Genomic DNA, 18,404 nt, shown 5'->3' on the forward strand with positions numbered 1-18,404 from the left:
CTGATTCAGAGGGCAGCTTATTGGGCAGGGAGAACCATGAATAAAAGGCCCTGAGCTGGAGATTTCCAGGTCCATTATGAATGGTCAAACCAACAAGGATTTAGAAATTCTTTTCTACAGCTGGAAGGGTAAACCAGACAAGACTTTTCCTTTGTCTGCTCCCTCGGAGCAGACCCTACAAATCACAACTTCATCAGCGCTAACTCCCTCTGCTTCCCCCTCAGAAGAGTGAGTTAAGTTAGATCTAGGGACTAGAGTGGAAAAAGCCATTCACATCTCTGTTAAGCAAGGGAAGAGATGGGATTCATAAGATATTTACTAACCCTTGCGTATGAGAACTATTAGGTCGTGGTCTGAACCAGTGATTAAGCACTTGGTGAAGGGATGTAACTAACCCTGGGGGCATAGGTGGAAGCAATTCACATATGTGACCAGAAGGGGTGGTCCCTGGCTCCATCCCTCCCTAACCTCATTTAAGGGCTGGCAGCTGCAAGGGAAATCTCTCTTAGTTGGGGATCACTTCTTCTGGAGCGTTTGACAAGCCCTGGTCCTGTGAAAGGGGTGATTTCTTCTTTATTATTGGATTGAGTCCTCTACTTTTTTTGGGTGATCTGAAACTGATTTAAAGCAGCTATATCTGCTGTTCCCTATCTTTATGCCTTGCTATCTTGAAGGAGAAGGATCTGCTACTGATTTACCATGCTGGAACCAGAAGGATCTCAATCACATTCACTGTGGATAAAGGAGTTCAGATCTCTGCAATGCAAGGAGATGAGATGCAGATGTATGGGATCTTTTCCATCAGGAAAAGGGGTCTGGGTAGCAGGTGCTTTTGGTAAAATACAGCCCTTGCAGTCTGCACAGGTCAAATGCTGGTTTCTGCGGGGGATGACAATCCAACTGAGGTAGAAATGGTGGTAGGACCTTTTCCCACCAGTTTTTTGGGGTTGGATGCCCTGAAGGGGAAGCCATGGATGGATGGGAATGGTGGAGTTCTGGCACTCTACCCCAGTTCCCCATTGGGCTAATCCAAGTCACAGATGACTACAGGTCTAGCCCTACCTCCTTTCAAGACAACAAACATGAAGCCCAATCCTCTGCCTTTAGGAGCTAATGAAGACTCTTTAATAGCTGAACTACGTAATGAACCTGCAAACTCTCCTTACAACTCTTCTAAATGGCTGGTGTGGGAGCCTAATGGCAAATGGAGACTTCGAGTGCACTACAGTTGCCTGCATATCAATGACCCCTTCAGCAACATCTGTCCCAAATGTTTCAGAACTGACTGCTGTCCTACAGGAACAGGCTCACTCCTTTCTGGTTGCTACTGGTGTCAAAAACAGATTTTTTTGTGGTCCTTTCGTGGGAAGTAGATGACAATCTGACAAACAGTCTGCATTCATTTGGAGGGAGAGCAATGCACATTCACATCATTACCCCAATGTAACGACAGCAGGACCAGTCTAGGATATACACAATGAGAAGATGTTACAAAAAGAAGGATGCTCACCCATCTCCAAAAATCTAGGCTTGCAGCAAGAGTTCACAGAGAAGGGATCTCCAGCAGGAGATCCATCTTTGGTGGTAGTCAGCCCTTAAAATGAGGTCTAGGAGGTGGAGTCTGGCTCCACCCCATTTGGTCTTCACCTGTGCTTCCAGGGCTGACAGGGTCTTTTTTCCAGGTGCTCAATCAGTGGTTCAGGCTGTGACTCAGTAGTTGCCATACATGTGGGGATACACTCACCTGCTATGGTACTTGGAGTACAGGCACGGAGGCTGGAGAAGGTTATGGTGGACCAAGATGTCCAGGTTTGTCAATATATTAAAGACATCCTCACAGGGGGGAATGATGAGGTCAGTGTAGAGAATACCTGAGCCTGCGCAATATGACAGCTGAAGAGCTTGGATTTGGATTTAGAAATACCCTCAGATAACGTACAGTGCCCCCTGGAGAAGGGGATCATTATAAGGAACCGCAGGCCTCCTCAGCTTGCAACACTAGACCATGGATGCAGAAGCCACAATACCACAAGCCCTCCTCAGTTGCTGGCTTAAGGAGGCACCATCCCCAATCCAGCCGGGACACTCCTGGTCTCCTCTAGGTAGATGCCTCACTGTACTCTCATCCCTACAAACCAGCACCCTCCCACCAGGGCTGCCCCTCGTGGAGTCACTCCTGCCCTTCACTCCAGACCACCTCTCGCACACTCAGCTGGCTTGTCCTTTGCTAGCCAGAAATCATTCTGCCTTGCATGCTTGTGCTCTCTGCACTTGCTAGTACCACTGATGCAGGGATCCATTGCCTCGTGCTCTGAGCCCAGTAGCTGCACTCAGAGACCAAACACACGAGTGCACAGATCAGACAGCACTCAGCCAGGATAGAATAAAGATAATATTTAATCAGAATTCTATGTTGACAGGATGGAATCAGTTTGGGTAGTATGGTTCGGTCATGGTTGGACTTGATGATCTTTAAGGTCTTTTCCAACCTAAGTGATTCTATGATTCTCCATGGAGCTGCCTGGTGTTTGCAGCCTCGTACCTCTCCTCTTGCTGTCCGCTGATACAGATGCAGGTGCAAGCCCTGCCCAGAGCCCGGAACACAGTCCTGATAACAGCTGGCATCCAGCAGCGAGCTGCTGCTGTCTTCATCTCAGCAGATGAGGAACGAGAAATGCTTGGTGGCACACTGGCTGCGTCAGCAGCTTCTTCCTCACGGTTGTTCTCCCATTCTTCTTCTATGCCCTCCGCGGGCATGCTGTGATTAGTGCTGGCATCACTGGCAGCACTGTCAGTGGCCTCTCCCTGTGCATACTTAATTCTAGTACGCCGGCTTCGGGAACCACGGGATGCAGGGAAGTGGCCATCTGCCCTCAATGTCGTGGCACAGATGTCCAGCATGTCCCAAGCACTGTCGTCAGCATTGGCACTGTCAGCTGCTGCTTGGAGCACGAGAAGCCTGGGCGTGCTCACACTGTATCGCTGAGACACGTTCCTACTGGACAATAACTTCTCCCTCTTTACCTCATCATGGATCCTGCGGATAGCTGGGTGAACTGGAGGACATCCATAGGCCTTCCTGTTGATCCGTCTGGGATCTTGCGATCTCTGTGTTTCTCCCAGACCTTGTCCGGAGGACTCAGGCATGGCCATAGGTGGTTCTTCTCTTTCTTCTTCCTCGCACAATGAAAGGAAAAAGGGTGCTTCACTGGCCACCTCCAGGGAGTGCACAGCTGTGGAACAGCCTGAGTTTTCCGCATCTTCAGGAACTGATGCAGGCAATGGCTCAAGCTGTCCTGCAGGACCAGGACCTGCACCCAGAAGAGAAGTTGAATGCACTGTTTCTGCCTCATCAGACAGGGCGAGACGTGCACTCTGCAGGTCACCAGATGACTGTCCTGCAGTTTCTGTCTCAGCAATCTCTTCCGAATCATGTTGTTCCTTCTGCACTCCAGCATCCCAAGGTAAGAATTCTCCTGGTGCAGGAAAGGGGCCCTCCATCCTCGATGTTGTGGTGCAGGTGTCCAGCACTCCCTGAGCTGCATCAGTAGCACTGGCACTGGCATATGCTGCTTGGGGTCTTAGCAGCCTCAACATGCTCACATTTGGCCAGGAGATGTTCCAGCTGGACATCTGCTCCTTCTTCACCTCATCCCAAATTCTATGAATTGCTGGGAAAATTGGAGAATATTCACAGGTCTCCCCATAGATCTCTCCGGCACCATGCAGTTTCGGTGTTTCTCCTGGAGCTTGTTTGGACAATTCCAGCATGGCCATAGCTGTTTCTTCTTCTCCTCCCTCACGTGCTGACTGGAGGAGTGGTGCTACATTGGCCTCCTCTGGACAGTGCGCAGTCTCAAAACAATCTGAGTTTTCTGCATCTTCAGGAACTGATGCAGGCAATGGCTCAAGCTGTCCTGCAGGACCAGGACCTGCGTCCAGAAGAGAAGCTGAAAGCCCTGTCTCTGCCTCATCAGACAGGGCAAGACATGCAGTCTGCAGGTCACCAGATGACTGTCCTGCAGTTTCTGTCTCAGCAATCTCTTCCGAATCATGCTGTTCCTCCTGCACTCCAGCATCCCGAGATAAGAACTCTCCTGGTGCAGGAAAGGGGCCCTCCACCCTCGATACTGTGGTGCAGATGTCCAGCATAATCTGAGCTGTGTCGGTAGCACTGGCACTGTTCTGTGATGCTTGGAGTCTTAGCAGCCTGAGCATGCTCACGTTTGGCCAGGAGGTGTTCCAGCTGGATGATATCTGCTCCCTCCTCGCCTCATCCTGAATTCTACGAATTGCTGGTAAAACTGGAGAACATCCGTAGGCCTCCCAGTTTGTCCCTCTGGGATACTGCAGTCTCAGTGCTGCTCCCAGAGGCTTTTTGGAGACCTCAGGCATGGTGGTAGCAGTTACTTCTCTTTCTCCCTGCTCGCACACTCTTGGGAAGAATGGTGCATCATCAGCCTCCTCTGGAGAGTGTGCAGCCTTGGGAGAATCTAAGTTGCCTGCATCTTCAAGCAGAGGCTCCTTGTCTTGCTCTTTGCTGCCTGCCTGCCTTTCTGGGCCCTTCTGAGCTGCTCTGGAAGATGGTGTAGTGGCAGCACGAGTGTCTCTCCTGAGCATCTCTCCTGAGCATCTCTCCAAGCTCTCCAAGCGGATTTTCCCAGCCTTGGTGGACAGCACCTGGGCTGTTCTTACTGGTGTTCTCAGGCTCCTAGTGGGTGCATGGCGCCCTGGTACTGCCAGCTGCACTCCAACTCTTGGGCTTGTGGCTGCAGCACAGCTCAGGGACATCGCATAGTTTTGACTGGGTCTGGCATGCCGAGGCACCATAACAGTTGAGCAGACTTCCTGAGCTGGACCCTGGCTCTCAGCCCTTGCTGACTCGTCCTGGACATGAGGTCTCGGGGCAAGTACTGGGAGTCTGCTGCCTCTAATGCCCATGGCACACGCTCTGCCTCTTGGAGAAGGCGTGGAAGAGGCTGCTGCTGGCAGAGCAGGCAGCTTACAGGCCCGAGAAGATGCTGCTGCACGCCAAGGTGCAGCTGCCGGCAGCCCTGGCCGCCTTAAGTGAGGCAGCAAGGGTGGTCGAGGCTGCCTGATTCGCCCGCCGGCACCGCCGCAGGTCACCGACGCCGGAAACTCCGGCCCGTCCGCCTGCAAGAGAAGCTGAGGAGAAAGGCCGAGTGAGCGCGGTGCTTCCCGCTCCCGCCGCACGCGGCACCGAGGGCAGCGCTCAGCCCGCGGGCGGCCGCCGCCCCGCTCCCCGCAGCCGCCCCGGCACAGGGCGGTCCCCGCGCGGCGCGGGAAGACGTCCGGCCCCGCCTCCCTCGGGCTCCCTACCTGTGCGCCGCGGCTCCCGGAGGCCCGCGAGCTCTCCGGGCCGGGCAGCGGCGGCAGACGCACGGAGCCGCGGAGACACGATCCCGGGCTCCGGCCGCCCGGCGGCACCACCTGTCGGGAGAAGGAGGCGCGGGACGGAGGCGGCGAAGTCGCCGCCGGCCGAGCCCGAGCGCCTCCCTCCCCGGCCCGCATCGGGCGCCATTCCCGCACGCGCGGCAGCCCCGCGTCGGGCCGGCGCTCGTCCTTTTTCTCTCGCTCCTCGCTCATTGTCGCGTCCTCGCGCTGAGGCTCGGTCGCACGCACCCGGGGGAGCCGTCGCCTCCTCGCGGAGCCGCTCTCCCGAGAGTGAGCGGCACTCTCTCCGGGGGACTTCGACCCCTCGAGGCGGCCCCGCGTCACAATGGCCTTCGGGCGCGACGCCGGCCCGCGTCACAAAGCCCCGGCACCGGGTTCCACTCTTCCCGCTTCCCTCGGCGATCTCCGCGGTCGCCCCCGGACCTTTCCTTTCCTCGGGCAACCTGTTCCAGTGTGTCACCACCCTCTGCGTGAAAAACTTCCTCCTAATATCTAACCTAAATCTCCCGTCTTAGTTTCAGACCATTCCCCCTTGTCTTATCACTATCAACCCTCATAAACAGCCGTTCCCCCTCCTGTTCACATGCTTCCTTCAAGTACTGGAAGGCCACAACGAGGTCACCCCGGAGCTTTCTCTTCTCCAAGCTAAACAAGCCCAGTTCCTTCAAGCTTTCCTCACAGGAGAGGTGCTCCGGCCCTCTGATCATCTCAGTGCCCTCCTCTGGACCCGCTCCAAGAGCTCCACGTCCTTGCTGTGCTGGGGGCCCCAGGCCTGGACGCAGTGCTGCAGATGGGGCCTCACAAGAGCCGAGTAGAGTTGGCCTTCTGGGCTGCAAGCGTGCACTGTTGGCTCATGTCCAGCTTCTCATCCACCAGGCCCCCCAAGTCCTTCTCTGCAGGGCTGCTCTCAAGGACCTCTCCTTCCAGTCTGTATAAATGCCTGGGATTCCTCCGGCCTAAGTGCAAAACCTTGCGCTTTGCTGTGTTGAACCTCATTAGGTTCACCTGGGCCCAGCTTTCAAGTTTGTTGCAGTACCTCTGAATGGCATCCCTTCCTTCCACCATGTCAACCGCACCACTCAGCTTGATGTCATCAGCAAACTTGCTGAGGGTGCACTTGATTCTGTCATCGCTGTCATTGATAAAGATGTTAAAGAGCACCGGTCCCAAGACAGACACCTGGGCAACACCACTCATTACCAGCCTCCACCCTGGACATTAATCCATTAATCACCACCCTCTGTCTGCGGCCTTTCAACCAATTTCTTATCCATTGGGTGGTCCACCCATCAAATCCACATTCCTCCAATTTTGAGATAATGATGGAGATAAGCCTTTCTCCCCTTCTTAAAAATGGGAGTAATGTTTCCCTTTTTCCAGTCACCGGGGCACTTCACCAGACTTGTATACATCCAGTTGCATGAGGAGGTCTCACACATGTTCCACTGTTATAGTGGGATGGAATCCGCTCCCCACGCCCTCACCTAGAGATTGCAGGGCCTGTCACATTATTGTCAGATCCAGAGACTTTCTCTTGCACTTGTGTTGTTATCCATGGGCCAGGCCCCTGCACATTGCAGTGATTTGTGTCTCTCAAGAAGTGCCAAAGTGACCGCATACCTTTTCCAAGTATATTTTATTCACTTTTCATGATTCTGCAGTTGTTCAGGGGTAATGTTACAAAACCCTGGAGGCTGTGCATTTTCACCAGTGATGAACAAGAGCCTGCATGCTGAGCTTGTAAAAATCTGTGCCAGCAGAGGTGACCTGCTGTTCCACAGCTGCTGTGATGGTGTGTCATTGCTGAAATGCACTACCCACCACCTCACTATGCTCACATCCACTGTTTGGTCTCTGTCTACACTCAGCAAATATTGATGAATTTCAGTGGGTGCCATTTTTTCCTCGTTGAGGAATTCGGTGACACACCTTTGCTTCATTTGCGATGTCATGCCAGATGCCATTTTGTCAGACTGCTCCTCTGTAACAGAATAGTGGTGAGAAGGTTCAACCTCCATGTCCATATCACCAGCATCTGCCTCTGATGTTCTTGGACAATATAATAAAAATGGAGGCTTTACTTTCATAGCAGACCTCATACTTTCGGAGATTCAGATCTGCTAGCAATCCACAAACAAAGTCAAATATTTACATTTTGCCAGGAAAGTTCAGCTCTAGAGGTCAGTTTCCCATTTCATCTTAGCAGACATAGTGTTGGAAGGGAAGGGGGCTCACAAGTGCTAGTTGACATTTAAGCATCATTTCTTCCAAGATCAGGATGATGAATTCCTAAGAGTTAAAAGTCAGGCAAGAATGGTCTTGGAGAATGGCAGAGGTGTCTGATGACTGGAGGATAGGCAGTGTTACTCTGGTCTTCAAAAAGTACAAGAAGGTGGATCCAGATCTAAAGACAGGGATCTTTTAGAGAGAGTCCAGAAGAGGACCACAAAGATGAGAAGAGGCCTGGAGCATTTCTTGCATAAGGCTGAGAGACCTGGGACACTTCAGCCTGGAGAAGAGAAGACTGAGAGGTGATCTCATCCCTGTTTATAAGTATCTACAGTGTGGGAGTCAAGTGGATGGAGTGCTTTTCACTCTTTTCAGTGGTGTGCTGTGAAAGAACAAGGGGCAGTGGGCCTGGAACCTGGAAACTGGAACACAGGAAGTTCCATACAAACACAAGGAAGAACAGACTGTGTTCTCCTCAGTCCTCTCTGTTGGAGACTAGGATCCTGGCAAAAAGAGGAGAATGGACCAGTTGAATGACTGTCATGCCAAAGGCTATGGGTTCTGTGATCTAGGACATATTTTGGACAAACCAGGAATGTTGACATAGTCTGCAACTAACCAGAAGGGGAAGAAATATACTAGGCAGCAAGCTGTCTAGGCTAATCACCAGGGCTGTAAACTAGAGCTTCTAAGCATAGGGAATGCACTGGTGAGTGACACATGGATGAAAACAAATTGAATCTTGGGTTGCAACCACAGGGATATTACTAGCAGAGAAAGAGATGTGCTTTTCAAGGTGTGCAACAATTCAAAATAGATATGGATAGATGTGAGAGATCCCAAAGGTGATCAAAAGACTGGAGAACCCTTCCTACGAGAAAGGACTGAAGTACCTTGGTCTTTTAACCCTGTGAAGAAGAGGCTAAGGGTGGACCTCATCACAGTGTTCCTGTACTGAAAGGGGGGCTAGAAAGAGAATGGAGGCACTCTCTTCACAAAAAGCCAGATGGAGGTAACAAGGAGCAACAGGTACTAGTTGCAGTAAGAAGAGCTTTCATCTTTATATAATATTTATTTTTACAGTGAGAACAAGCAGTCCCTAGGACAGCATCCCTAGGGATGTGTAGTTTCCATTGATGGAAGCTTTCCCGATGCAACTGGATAGAATGCTAGACAATCTTATCTTGGCACTTATTTCCATTAAGAGTTGCAGAAATCTTTCAAGGTCCCTTCAAACCTTAGTTGTTCTATGATTCGATGTCAATGATACTGATATTTTTGCGTAAAGATTTTAATGATTATGGCTGACAGAGACACTAAGAACTCCCTGCTTCTCCCACAAGTATCTATCTAGTATCCCTTTTATTCTGTATGCTATATTTATCAAATGTGCATTTAGAAAAAAACATACAACTCTTTATAAAATGGAAGATAGCATGTGAAGGAAAAGGTGTTCCAAGCTTTTCCAGCAGAGATCTTGGCACAGTCCTTTGTGCGTATTTTGTTATGTACCTGATTTTGTGACTAGGTATACAACAGAGTACCTTCTACTGGGATATAAATGCTATGAATTAGTAGAAAGTAACAAAGGAAAAAAAATAGCTCACCCCTTCTAATAACAGCTTGAAAGGAGTGCAGACTCTATCCAGAGCTCCTTTGGCTGCTGTCCCTTCCATAAGGATGAGGAGGGGTGGATCCAGCTTCCACCTCTTCTGGTCACCCAGGTGCACCTGAGCTCCCTGGGTTAGCCACTCCTTCTCATCTGGTGCTCAACCATTAGTTCAGGCTGTGGCCTAGAAATTCTATTGCACTAGGCTAGTTTCATATTTAATGAAGTAAGTCAGATTGCTGTAGGTACTTAAGGCAATTTAAACTTACACATTTTATTTTTCAGCAGGCACATATAGTAAAATAGAAATAGTTGAAAGATGATTTTGTGCAGGCAAAGACCACTCAGAGCAACAAAATTGAGACCCTTATGACAAAATGGTGTCTGCATACTTTGGGATAATGAAGCTGTTTTCTCTGTCTAGAAAGCAGTCAGCCAGGAAAGCAGAGCCTGAGCTGTTATCCAGGGACATCCTGAGAGCACTTGCATTATGATAGTGTCAGAAAGGGACAGTGTCAGTGCAAAAGTGATAGTGTCAGGGCAAAAACAGCGAAACTGACCATAGATGGGGATGGGCTTTGCAGGAACAGCAGAACAGGCAGTGAGGGATAGAATAATAAGTTGGACCATCCTGGCCTGGCCCAGGTTTACACAACTGGCCTGCATAGCTCCATTATGCAGCACTTGGGTGGCTCTACATGGGGAAGGCTGAAATACGTATAGGTGAAGTTAGACTATGTTGCTGGAAGTTGCTGGTTTTCCTGTGAAATTTTGTTAGTGGTGAAGAAAGCTGGCTCTGCATAATTTAGTTTAATATTGTTAATTTCCAAAAGCAATGTTCAGTGAAAGCTGGTTTTCTCACACATTTCAATTAATATTTTTGCTAACACCAATAGAAATAAGTGAAATAATAATTGGAATAATTTCATGTCTGCAGATGGAGTACCTTGACTTCATTTTTAAGGGAGGGAGAGAAAAAAAATCCTAATTAAATGTTTCATATTGTCGTTATGATTTCTTTTACAGTCCTTATAATTGCATTGCTGATTTTTAATTAAGCATGTATTTTGTGTAATATGTCATATAAATAATCCTGCTGAGCCACACTTTTAATAACTATTCACCATTCATTTAGTAGGTGTAAAGGGCAGGGAGAATAATTACTGAAATGTGCTTCTACAAGGTAGAGCAGAGCACGAGAGACTAGACAGAGCATTTCATTGTCTGATTACATCTACTGGTGGGCTTACAGTGGATCTAATTTTAACAGGTAAACAAATTTATGTCTTACTTCTTGTTATTGAGAGTAATGCCCTGGCAGATTATTTATTCACTATTATTTTTAGTGTTAATGAACTAAGCACTTGTATCTATGCTGTCTTCTTCCTTTCTTGTTGTTGATGTTTTGTTTTGATTTGCAGATTTTTTTTGGTCTTGCTTAGTGGTGAGAGACACTGGAATTCACTAAAGAAACAGGAATTGTAGGTACAGTTATCAGATCTTTAGATACCTTATTAGAATCTGTGCTAAACCTCAAGATGGACAGGTAAATTATATGTACTTAATGAGAATCGATTTCTTTTTCAAATGGAGTGAGCAGTTTCTGTATTTAGTATAGTTGAATTTCATGCAACTATACTCAGTGACATGTTTCATGCTTCAGCACTGCTCTGGTCAAACCATAAAATCTAAGGCATAAAGAAGTGGCCAGAGTGCTATCATAGGTTGGATTTTTTCTTTAGCCTTTTTGAAGGTTAAAGATCTAGTTTTTATATCAAGGACTTTAAAAAAAAAAAAAGATCAAAAAAAGATGTTTTGTATATTTTCAAATCTGATCTCAAATTTAGCTCACATTCAAGTCAAAAGAGCATCATAAATATTCCTAAAGGCTTTTCTCAATACAGAAGGACTTCTAGATTAGCTTACGCTTCACTCCCTCTTTACCAGTGCCATACTCACCATTAAATATTGTTTTTCACAATCATCCATATGTTCAAATTGATCATCACTCTTTATCCTGACCTACTGGAATGAACGGCAGTTTCATTCATCCTCGATAATTCTGATATTTAGATGTGACATTGCACACACTTCACGGTCTCATGAAGAGGGCTGGCACACTGCGTAATCATCCTAAAATAGATTCATTTTTACCTTACTTCACCTTTTTCTGGTGCTGTGTACAGGACTAACTGTTCTTTATGGATTCAAGTGGAAGATCTTGTCAGCCTGAAGTTTCCAGATAGCCTTCATTTGAAGTATTTTCAGGGCTGATTTAAGTGTTATACATGCACTTTCCTCACAGTTTCCTGAGAAGCTTATTTTTTACATACATTGCTTTATCATTAGTTTAGCTTTGTACAATTGTGTGGCCTAGAAACTATTTCTGTACATATCCGTATATGTAATGAACAATGGTAAGAATTTTGTGTGGAAGGAGCATTGACCCTAGAGTAAAACAGTGTTGGAAGAGCACAGGCTCTATAAATGATAACAGAAATCCTCTAAGTACCGACACAGAATGGTATGGGAGGCTCCCAGGCTGTAAATAACTTGTCAACTGTTGGTTATTGGTCACCAAAGGTTTGCAGCCTGGGAAAGACCAGTTTTAGGGGCAGCAGAGAGAATGAGTACTAAATGTATGTAGAGGTGAGCATAGGAAGAGAGAGAGAGAGAGAGAGAGGGTGAGCAGAGAGAAAGGTAGAGGTGAGCACAACATCAGAGAAACAGACGTTAGAGAGTTTTTGAATGTATTAATTTTTAGTATTGTGGAATCTGAATTGTAAATGTTAGAATCATTTAAACTTAAATAATAAATCATTGATCTTAAGATGTCGATTAGAATACTGATTCTTGTTCTTGCATATGTTTCATGATCCTCATGTTATAATTCTAAGTGCAACAAACCAGCAGAGAGTTAAGCAATGCATTTGGTACAGCTGATGGAACAAACTGAAAACATCAGCATGCCATAAGCATTACTTATGCCAAGCAGAATCATTGAGTTACAGATACAGAGAGAGAATAAGTCAGTTGCATTTGATAGCCCTGGTTGTATTAAGGGAAGGTCTATCATGACCATTATGTCTTTCAGATTCAGGCTATTTTGTACAAAAAATTCTTAAATGCTTTACGTTCTCATAGATGTAGGCTGTATAATTAATAATAAACACTGTGAGAGCATGTGAGCATGTCTCTGTGTTTATAAAAAAAAATGTGAGCATGTCTCTGTGTTTATAAAAAAGATAGGGTTTTTTTGTTTGTTTCTTTGTTTTTTTCAGGGCCTTGAGAGATGATGCTGGACTAAAAGACTTAGGATGCAAGGCTTTTCTTCCCTCCTTTTTATGACTGATAGTAGCTTTTTTGCTGGGACAGGGAGTAGATGTACACTAGATAGTTGACTCATCTATATTGTGCAGCATATTTATAATATCCTGAATAATAATCTAGCACTAAATACACTCTATACTTTAAAAAATACCCATGTTTTCCTATGTATCTCAAGCATTTCAAAATAAGACTTCTGGCTTTACAGCTTGAGGGAAGGATTCCTGGTTACTCTATTGTGCATAGCCTTTATGAGAAGCTTGCTTAGAAAAGCTTGCTGAGAGAGAAATATTCCATAAGTTAAATAGTACTTCTTAGGAATTAAAACCTTAAACTGAAGTAATTTATAGAATCCTTCAAAAAAGAGGTATGTGGAAAATTTTGGCAGAGTTGCAAATGGACGCCCAAAGCTAGACATTTTTCTGCAAGTATTCTAGTCTTGAATATTTTCCCCCCATGTTTTTTATTTCCACAAGTATTTTTAAATAAGCAGAACAAGCTAAACCTTTGCTTTTTCTTGGATTGATGATTGTTCAACCTTTTGTTTAATTACTGGTGCCTCTGGGAATATCATTGGTCAGAATTAATTTCTTTTCCTTGTCTTTTCCTCCTTTTCCTAGCACCTACTGATTTTATGGCCCTTCCCAAGCATACCTAAGCATCTGGCAGTTTCCCTCTTTGTCCTACTAAATAAAGGTCCCTAAATTGTATTGGAAACTTTGTCTCGGGCCTCTTTCCATTCCGTGCTTGATATAGTTAAAGGTAGAATGAATTTTCATAACACACATGCTAAACTGTGAAACACTGGGCAGATGGCTCACATCTAGTCCCATGTGGATCATATATATGTATATATAAAACAAGTTTAGGTTGAGATTTAGAAGGCACAAAATGGAATTGAAAAAGCAGTTCTTCTTAGATTTTTGCTTAGCTAACTAAATGTGTTAATTCAGCCTATAGTAGCACAAAGATCAGGGGAAGAAATTGATTTTGGAAATCAAAGGGAGCTGAATCTCATTATGTTTAAAATATTTTTCAATTAATCATTTAGTTTCAAAGCATAACTATGTATGAAACCTGGATTCCAAAGTGAAGCCAGTAGATCTCTACTATCTGATGAGCAACATGTTTCTTAAAAGTAAGGAAGATCACAGAGTCTTCTTGCTAACACTCTTGCTGCTACCTTGACACCTGAAATGTTGGACTAAGAAAAATTATTGACATAACTATTGTTATGGATAATGTTTTCATAGAGTGAAATGAGAAAACGTTTAGAGTATACTTTGACAGTGCTTTGTTATGACTGCAAGAGCATCTGGTGAAAGCTATCAAACAAGCAATTATAAACTCTTCGAATCTTATTCCAGCAGAGTAAGTCACGTTCTAATGCGAAATTATTTGTAAGGAAATGAAATCTGTCCTCCTGCTAATTTTAAAAAATAATGTTTCAGGGTTTTGGATCAATCCAACAATACAAAGTTTCACTAGTTTACTAGAACTACAATGTGTTCAAAGGACAGTTCTCTGTCTTAGATCCTGTATTTACATTGAATACTGTTAGAACTGGCAGAGACAGCAAGATAATTCCTTTCTTTATCCTAGCTGTTTGACTTAGCACTGAGAAACAGAAAATTTACTGTGTGAACTGAAATGCAGCAAATCTCTGTCCTTCAAGATGTTCTGCTAGCTTATTGTTAATTGATAGGCTATAATGTGCATGTGTATCGTGTCTCTGAATGGAGACAGAGGGAAAGCTCACATTTCTTAGAAGAGTTAGCTATCTCTTAGCTCTAGGTAATGCATCATTGGACTTCTATTTGGAAATATTTCCTAGCGGATGCAGAAATTTCCTTTCCTAAGGAAGTACCGACATGATAACAATTTTAAACAGATGCAATATTCTGCCTGATCTGAATCAGCTATTGGATGAAATGCCATATTAAACACATTCAGAATGTCATTTTTAAGATAAATTATTTGGGAAAGTAATGAGTGAAATTAAACTTGAAAAGCAAATATCAGGCTGGAGGTGACTGCTAGTGGAAGTGTGGGGTTTGATTTTGTTTGTTCTTTTTTTTAAGGATTGATTGTACCTTACACTGAAGACATTGATCCTGCTTTAATTAAAGATCAACAGAGAGAACTCTCAGGATGCCAGCAATCTATTTCAGTTCATCACTAGTGCTGTATTCAGAGTAGGCTGTTTCTTTCATGTGGGGGGGAACTTTATGATCATAGCACTCTCTCCTTTTTGCTTCATGTGCTGAGCAACCCCAGTTTATTCAATCTTTCTCAAAATAAGAAAAAGTTAAGAAATGTATGTAGGGCTCATTCATATGAATCTGATTTTCCATATTTTCTTAACATACAAAAGTGGTGCTGAGTTGGACAAAATTGAAGTCTCTGTAATTGTTCCTTCAGCCAATATTGAGGCTAAGATCAAATTACTTAAATTATTTCTTTTGCTGACTATTACTGTTTAGTATTTGTACGCCCTTATAGAAGAGACTAAATTTGTGTTACTTGCCATAATTCCCTTAGATTTATGTAAAGATTATGAAATATTATTCTGTTTATAATTCATTTCATCTTAAAATTGGGGAAGAAAAATCAGCTTGGAAAATTCTAAGGAAATTAAGCTTTATTAGGTAAATTTTAAAAACAAGGTAATGAAACTAGATGATTGAAAATACTTCCTTTTATTGTTTTATGATGTATGGAATGAGTGATTTTTCTGCATAAAAATATTCCTCAATTTCCTAACTCAGAAATCATCTTGGGAGTCTCCAACAGCCATCTGTACATTACTAAGTAACATTGTAGATGTTCATATTGGAGATATGTTCCATCTTATGTTTTTCTGTTATTTCAAAAGATGTTAAAAGTAAGAGGACCGTTTCAAATATAGATAGGCTCAGATTCAATCTACTGTATTCCAAGACCATCCTTGGGAGACTGATAGTGACTTTATAAGTTTTAGGACATTATAGTCAAGTAAACTCCCAGTCACTAAAGCCTTTCAAAAATTGTACATGATTTTGGGTGATGGCTGTGTTGAACAACCCTATTAAAACTAGTTTTCAAAGGAAGAATAACATTTCCATGGAAGTACTGCAGATCTGCAAAAATAGGCAACAACAAAAAAGGGCAAATCAGAAAACAGACAGACTTTCTTGTGTTGTTCTTCCAGTCTTTTTCTAGGTAGATTTTTACAGAAGACAACTAGCATTTGAGACCTCACTTGTTTTCGTTCTTTTTTATTCTATGCAGTCTACAGTCTTACAAATAAAATCATCTGTTAATAACCTGCCCTTCCTTCAGCTGCTGTGTTGCAAAATTGCCTGAGTCATTAGGTAAGAATGGGCACAAGGCTAGCAATGGAAACACTGGAGTATTTATTTGCATTACTGATCAAGAACATTTAAGTCGTATCTAAAGAACTCATAATATCTGATCTCTGTTGATTTTTTTTGTTGTTTTTTTTTTCCTAGTTTAATTATTCTGGGATAGCATCACTTGTAAAAGATCAGCATCATGCTTTCAAGTCTAATTTCAGAAGCAGCAGCTCAGTTTTTTTTGACTATACAGCTTGTTTCACTCTTTTCAATAGAATTTTGAAGATTGTTGTATTTAAAATAATTCAAAATAGTAAAATAATCTTTTTTAAACTCTTATGATTCTCAGAAACTTCCTCTTTCGTTCATTTACATGCAGTTTGTGTTGATTTTACCTTTCAGGATACAATTACCTGACACAATTACAAGGTGATTAAACATCTCCAAGTTTATCAACTTCCTAAAGAAACAAATTAGTGCTCAATATCTATCAGTAATATTTTTTTTCTGTTTGGAATAACCCTAAATGGAATCACAAAATTAACTCACAAAATAACATGTACTTAAAAGTGAAGGCTAAATGGTGCTGTACTCTTAAGTGGAATACAAGGCTGTAAATATCAGAAGAAAAGATAGCTTCTCTATCTGCTATGAAATTACCTGTGCTATTTAACAAATGCAATATGTGGTAAACATCTTAGTGGCAGCTCTATGTAGTTCTGGTATATTGATTAAAATCACCCCTGGAAAAGAGTTCTATGTGTGGATAGATTAAAAGATCCCCAGACTTGAAGATGAAAATTTCTTGCAGTAACCTCTCTTCCTCAGAAATATGTTTATAACATAACTGCGGAATCCTTTCTTATATTCATGATGCAGATTAGAAGCCAAAAAGGTAAAATGATTATTTGACATGAAATTGATGTTACTAATTTCAAAAGATGAGCCATCTTCCTGAAATTCTGAATAGTTTTCACAGAATCAAAGAATCACAGAATTGTAGGGGTTGGAAGGGACCTCTAGAAATCATCAAGACCAACTCCCCTGCCAAAGCAGGTTCCCTACACCAGGGACATGGAACCATGGACCAGGGACATTTTCTATGGACATGGAAGGAAGCAAAAAAAACCAAACAAACAAACAAAAAAAAAACACAAAAACCACCAAATAACCACTGAAGCAAATGCAGTCACAAAATTTATTTCTTGGACTGCAACTTTTCCTTTAATATAGACCCTGGAAAAAATGCTGATTAAAAAGCTCTGAATGCTTGCTGGGGTTTCTTGTCCATAGAGCTTCAGCTGTAGTTGTGTTTCAAGTTGGTATGATTCAGGTTGTACAACCATGTTATATTACCAACTGTAGTTATGTTTAGATTACCAAATAGTGCAGTAAAATAAGAGCAGATCTGTACATCAAAGAAGTACGAATTAATAATAAATAGTATTTTTGGGTTTTTACTTTATAGTGACTGCAGTCTAGCACCATGGATAGGATGCCTAATAGTGTCCAGAGCGCACTGGACATACACAAAATCCTGGAGGGCATTTTCTGATTATTTTTTTTTTTCTAAAAAGAATCCAATTCTTGTCTTCAGTGATTTCCAAACTGTGAATTGATTGCTAAGTGTGGTTGATAGATAATTACTTCTAAAGCATTCTCCTGATCGAACATGAACCCAGTGTAGACACACTAGAAAACCAGTCAGCACTACTAAAGTATGGTTGAATTATTGCCTAAGGAACTTAAGGCTACCAGAATCTCATCCTTAAGCATTGTGTAGTACAGTATAAGTAAAATTAAAATTATAAGCTATGTAATAAAAGTGTTATCATTAAACTCTTATTACTAGTTTTGCTGAATTTAGTCTTTAAACTCAAGACCAGTTGTGACAGTTTGCATGGATTAGGATCAAAAAGGACATCCAACTTTTTATTTTGGAGACTTAATATCTACTGTCAAAGTACATTTCACAGAGTGACAATAAATAGTTTGTGCAAAACAGCCTTCAGGCATGCACTGAATAGGAAAGAAAAAGTAATTACCAGCACTTCAGGAAGAACTAATAAAAGTTTCCCAAATCCATTTTAAAGGAAATTGGGAAAGAACTTTGTCAGTATTAGACAGGACTCTAGGAGAATAAAGCCTCTGATACTTCCATTGATCCATGTTACCTTTAGGAAAACGGAGTACTTAGAACTGCTTGACTCAAAATGTCTGAGATTTCTGATCACTGCATAAAAAATGTAGTTCCAGAGAATTCTTTTGCCATAGATGCTTTTTTTTCCTGAATTGATGAGATTTCTTTTTGGAAAATGGAAACATTCTGTAGAATAGAAAGAAAGTGTAGTTTGTGTCAAGTTAGAAATATAATAGCATCATGGCTATTTCAGGAATTAGTGATACTAGTGCAGTATTCTGTTTCCCTTCTTTTTATTCAAGTGGAAATATTATTTTTCCTGATCTCTATGACATTTCAAAAGCTTGCT

At 43.2% G+C, this 18,404-nt stretch overlaps 1 protein-coding gene across 1 annotated transcript; it reads right to left on the reverse strand.

Moving 5' to 3' along the window:
* Positions 1–2,499: 2,499 nt before the first annotated feature.
* LOC146543675 (uncharacterized) lies at positions 2,500–5,607 on the reverse strand. The gene is made up of 2 exons (XM_085231801.1): positions 4,225–5,607; positions 2,500–3,633 (listed from the first exon to the last, which is right to left on the reverse strand). Exons 1-2 carry the CDS (start codon positions 5,605–5,607, stop codon positions 2,500–2,502), a joined length of 2,517 nt encoding a protein of 838 aa, XP_085087927.1.
* Between the last annotated feature and the right edge of the window lie 12,797 nt (positions 5,608–18,404).

This window comes from Meleagris gallopavo, chromosome 10, assembly GCF_905368555.1.
Source record: "Meleagris gallopavo chromosome 10, MGAL_WU_HG_1.1, whole genome shotgun sequence".
Lineage (NCBI taxonomy): Eukaryota > Metazoa > Chordata > Aves > Galliformes > Phasianidae > Meleagris > Meleagris gallopavo.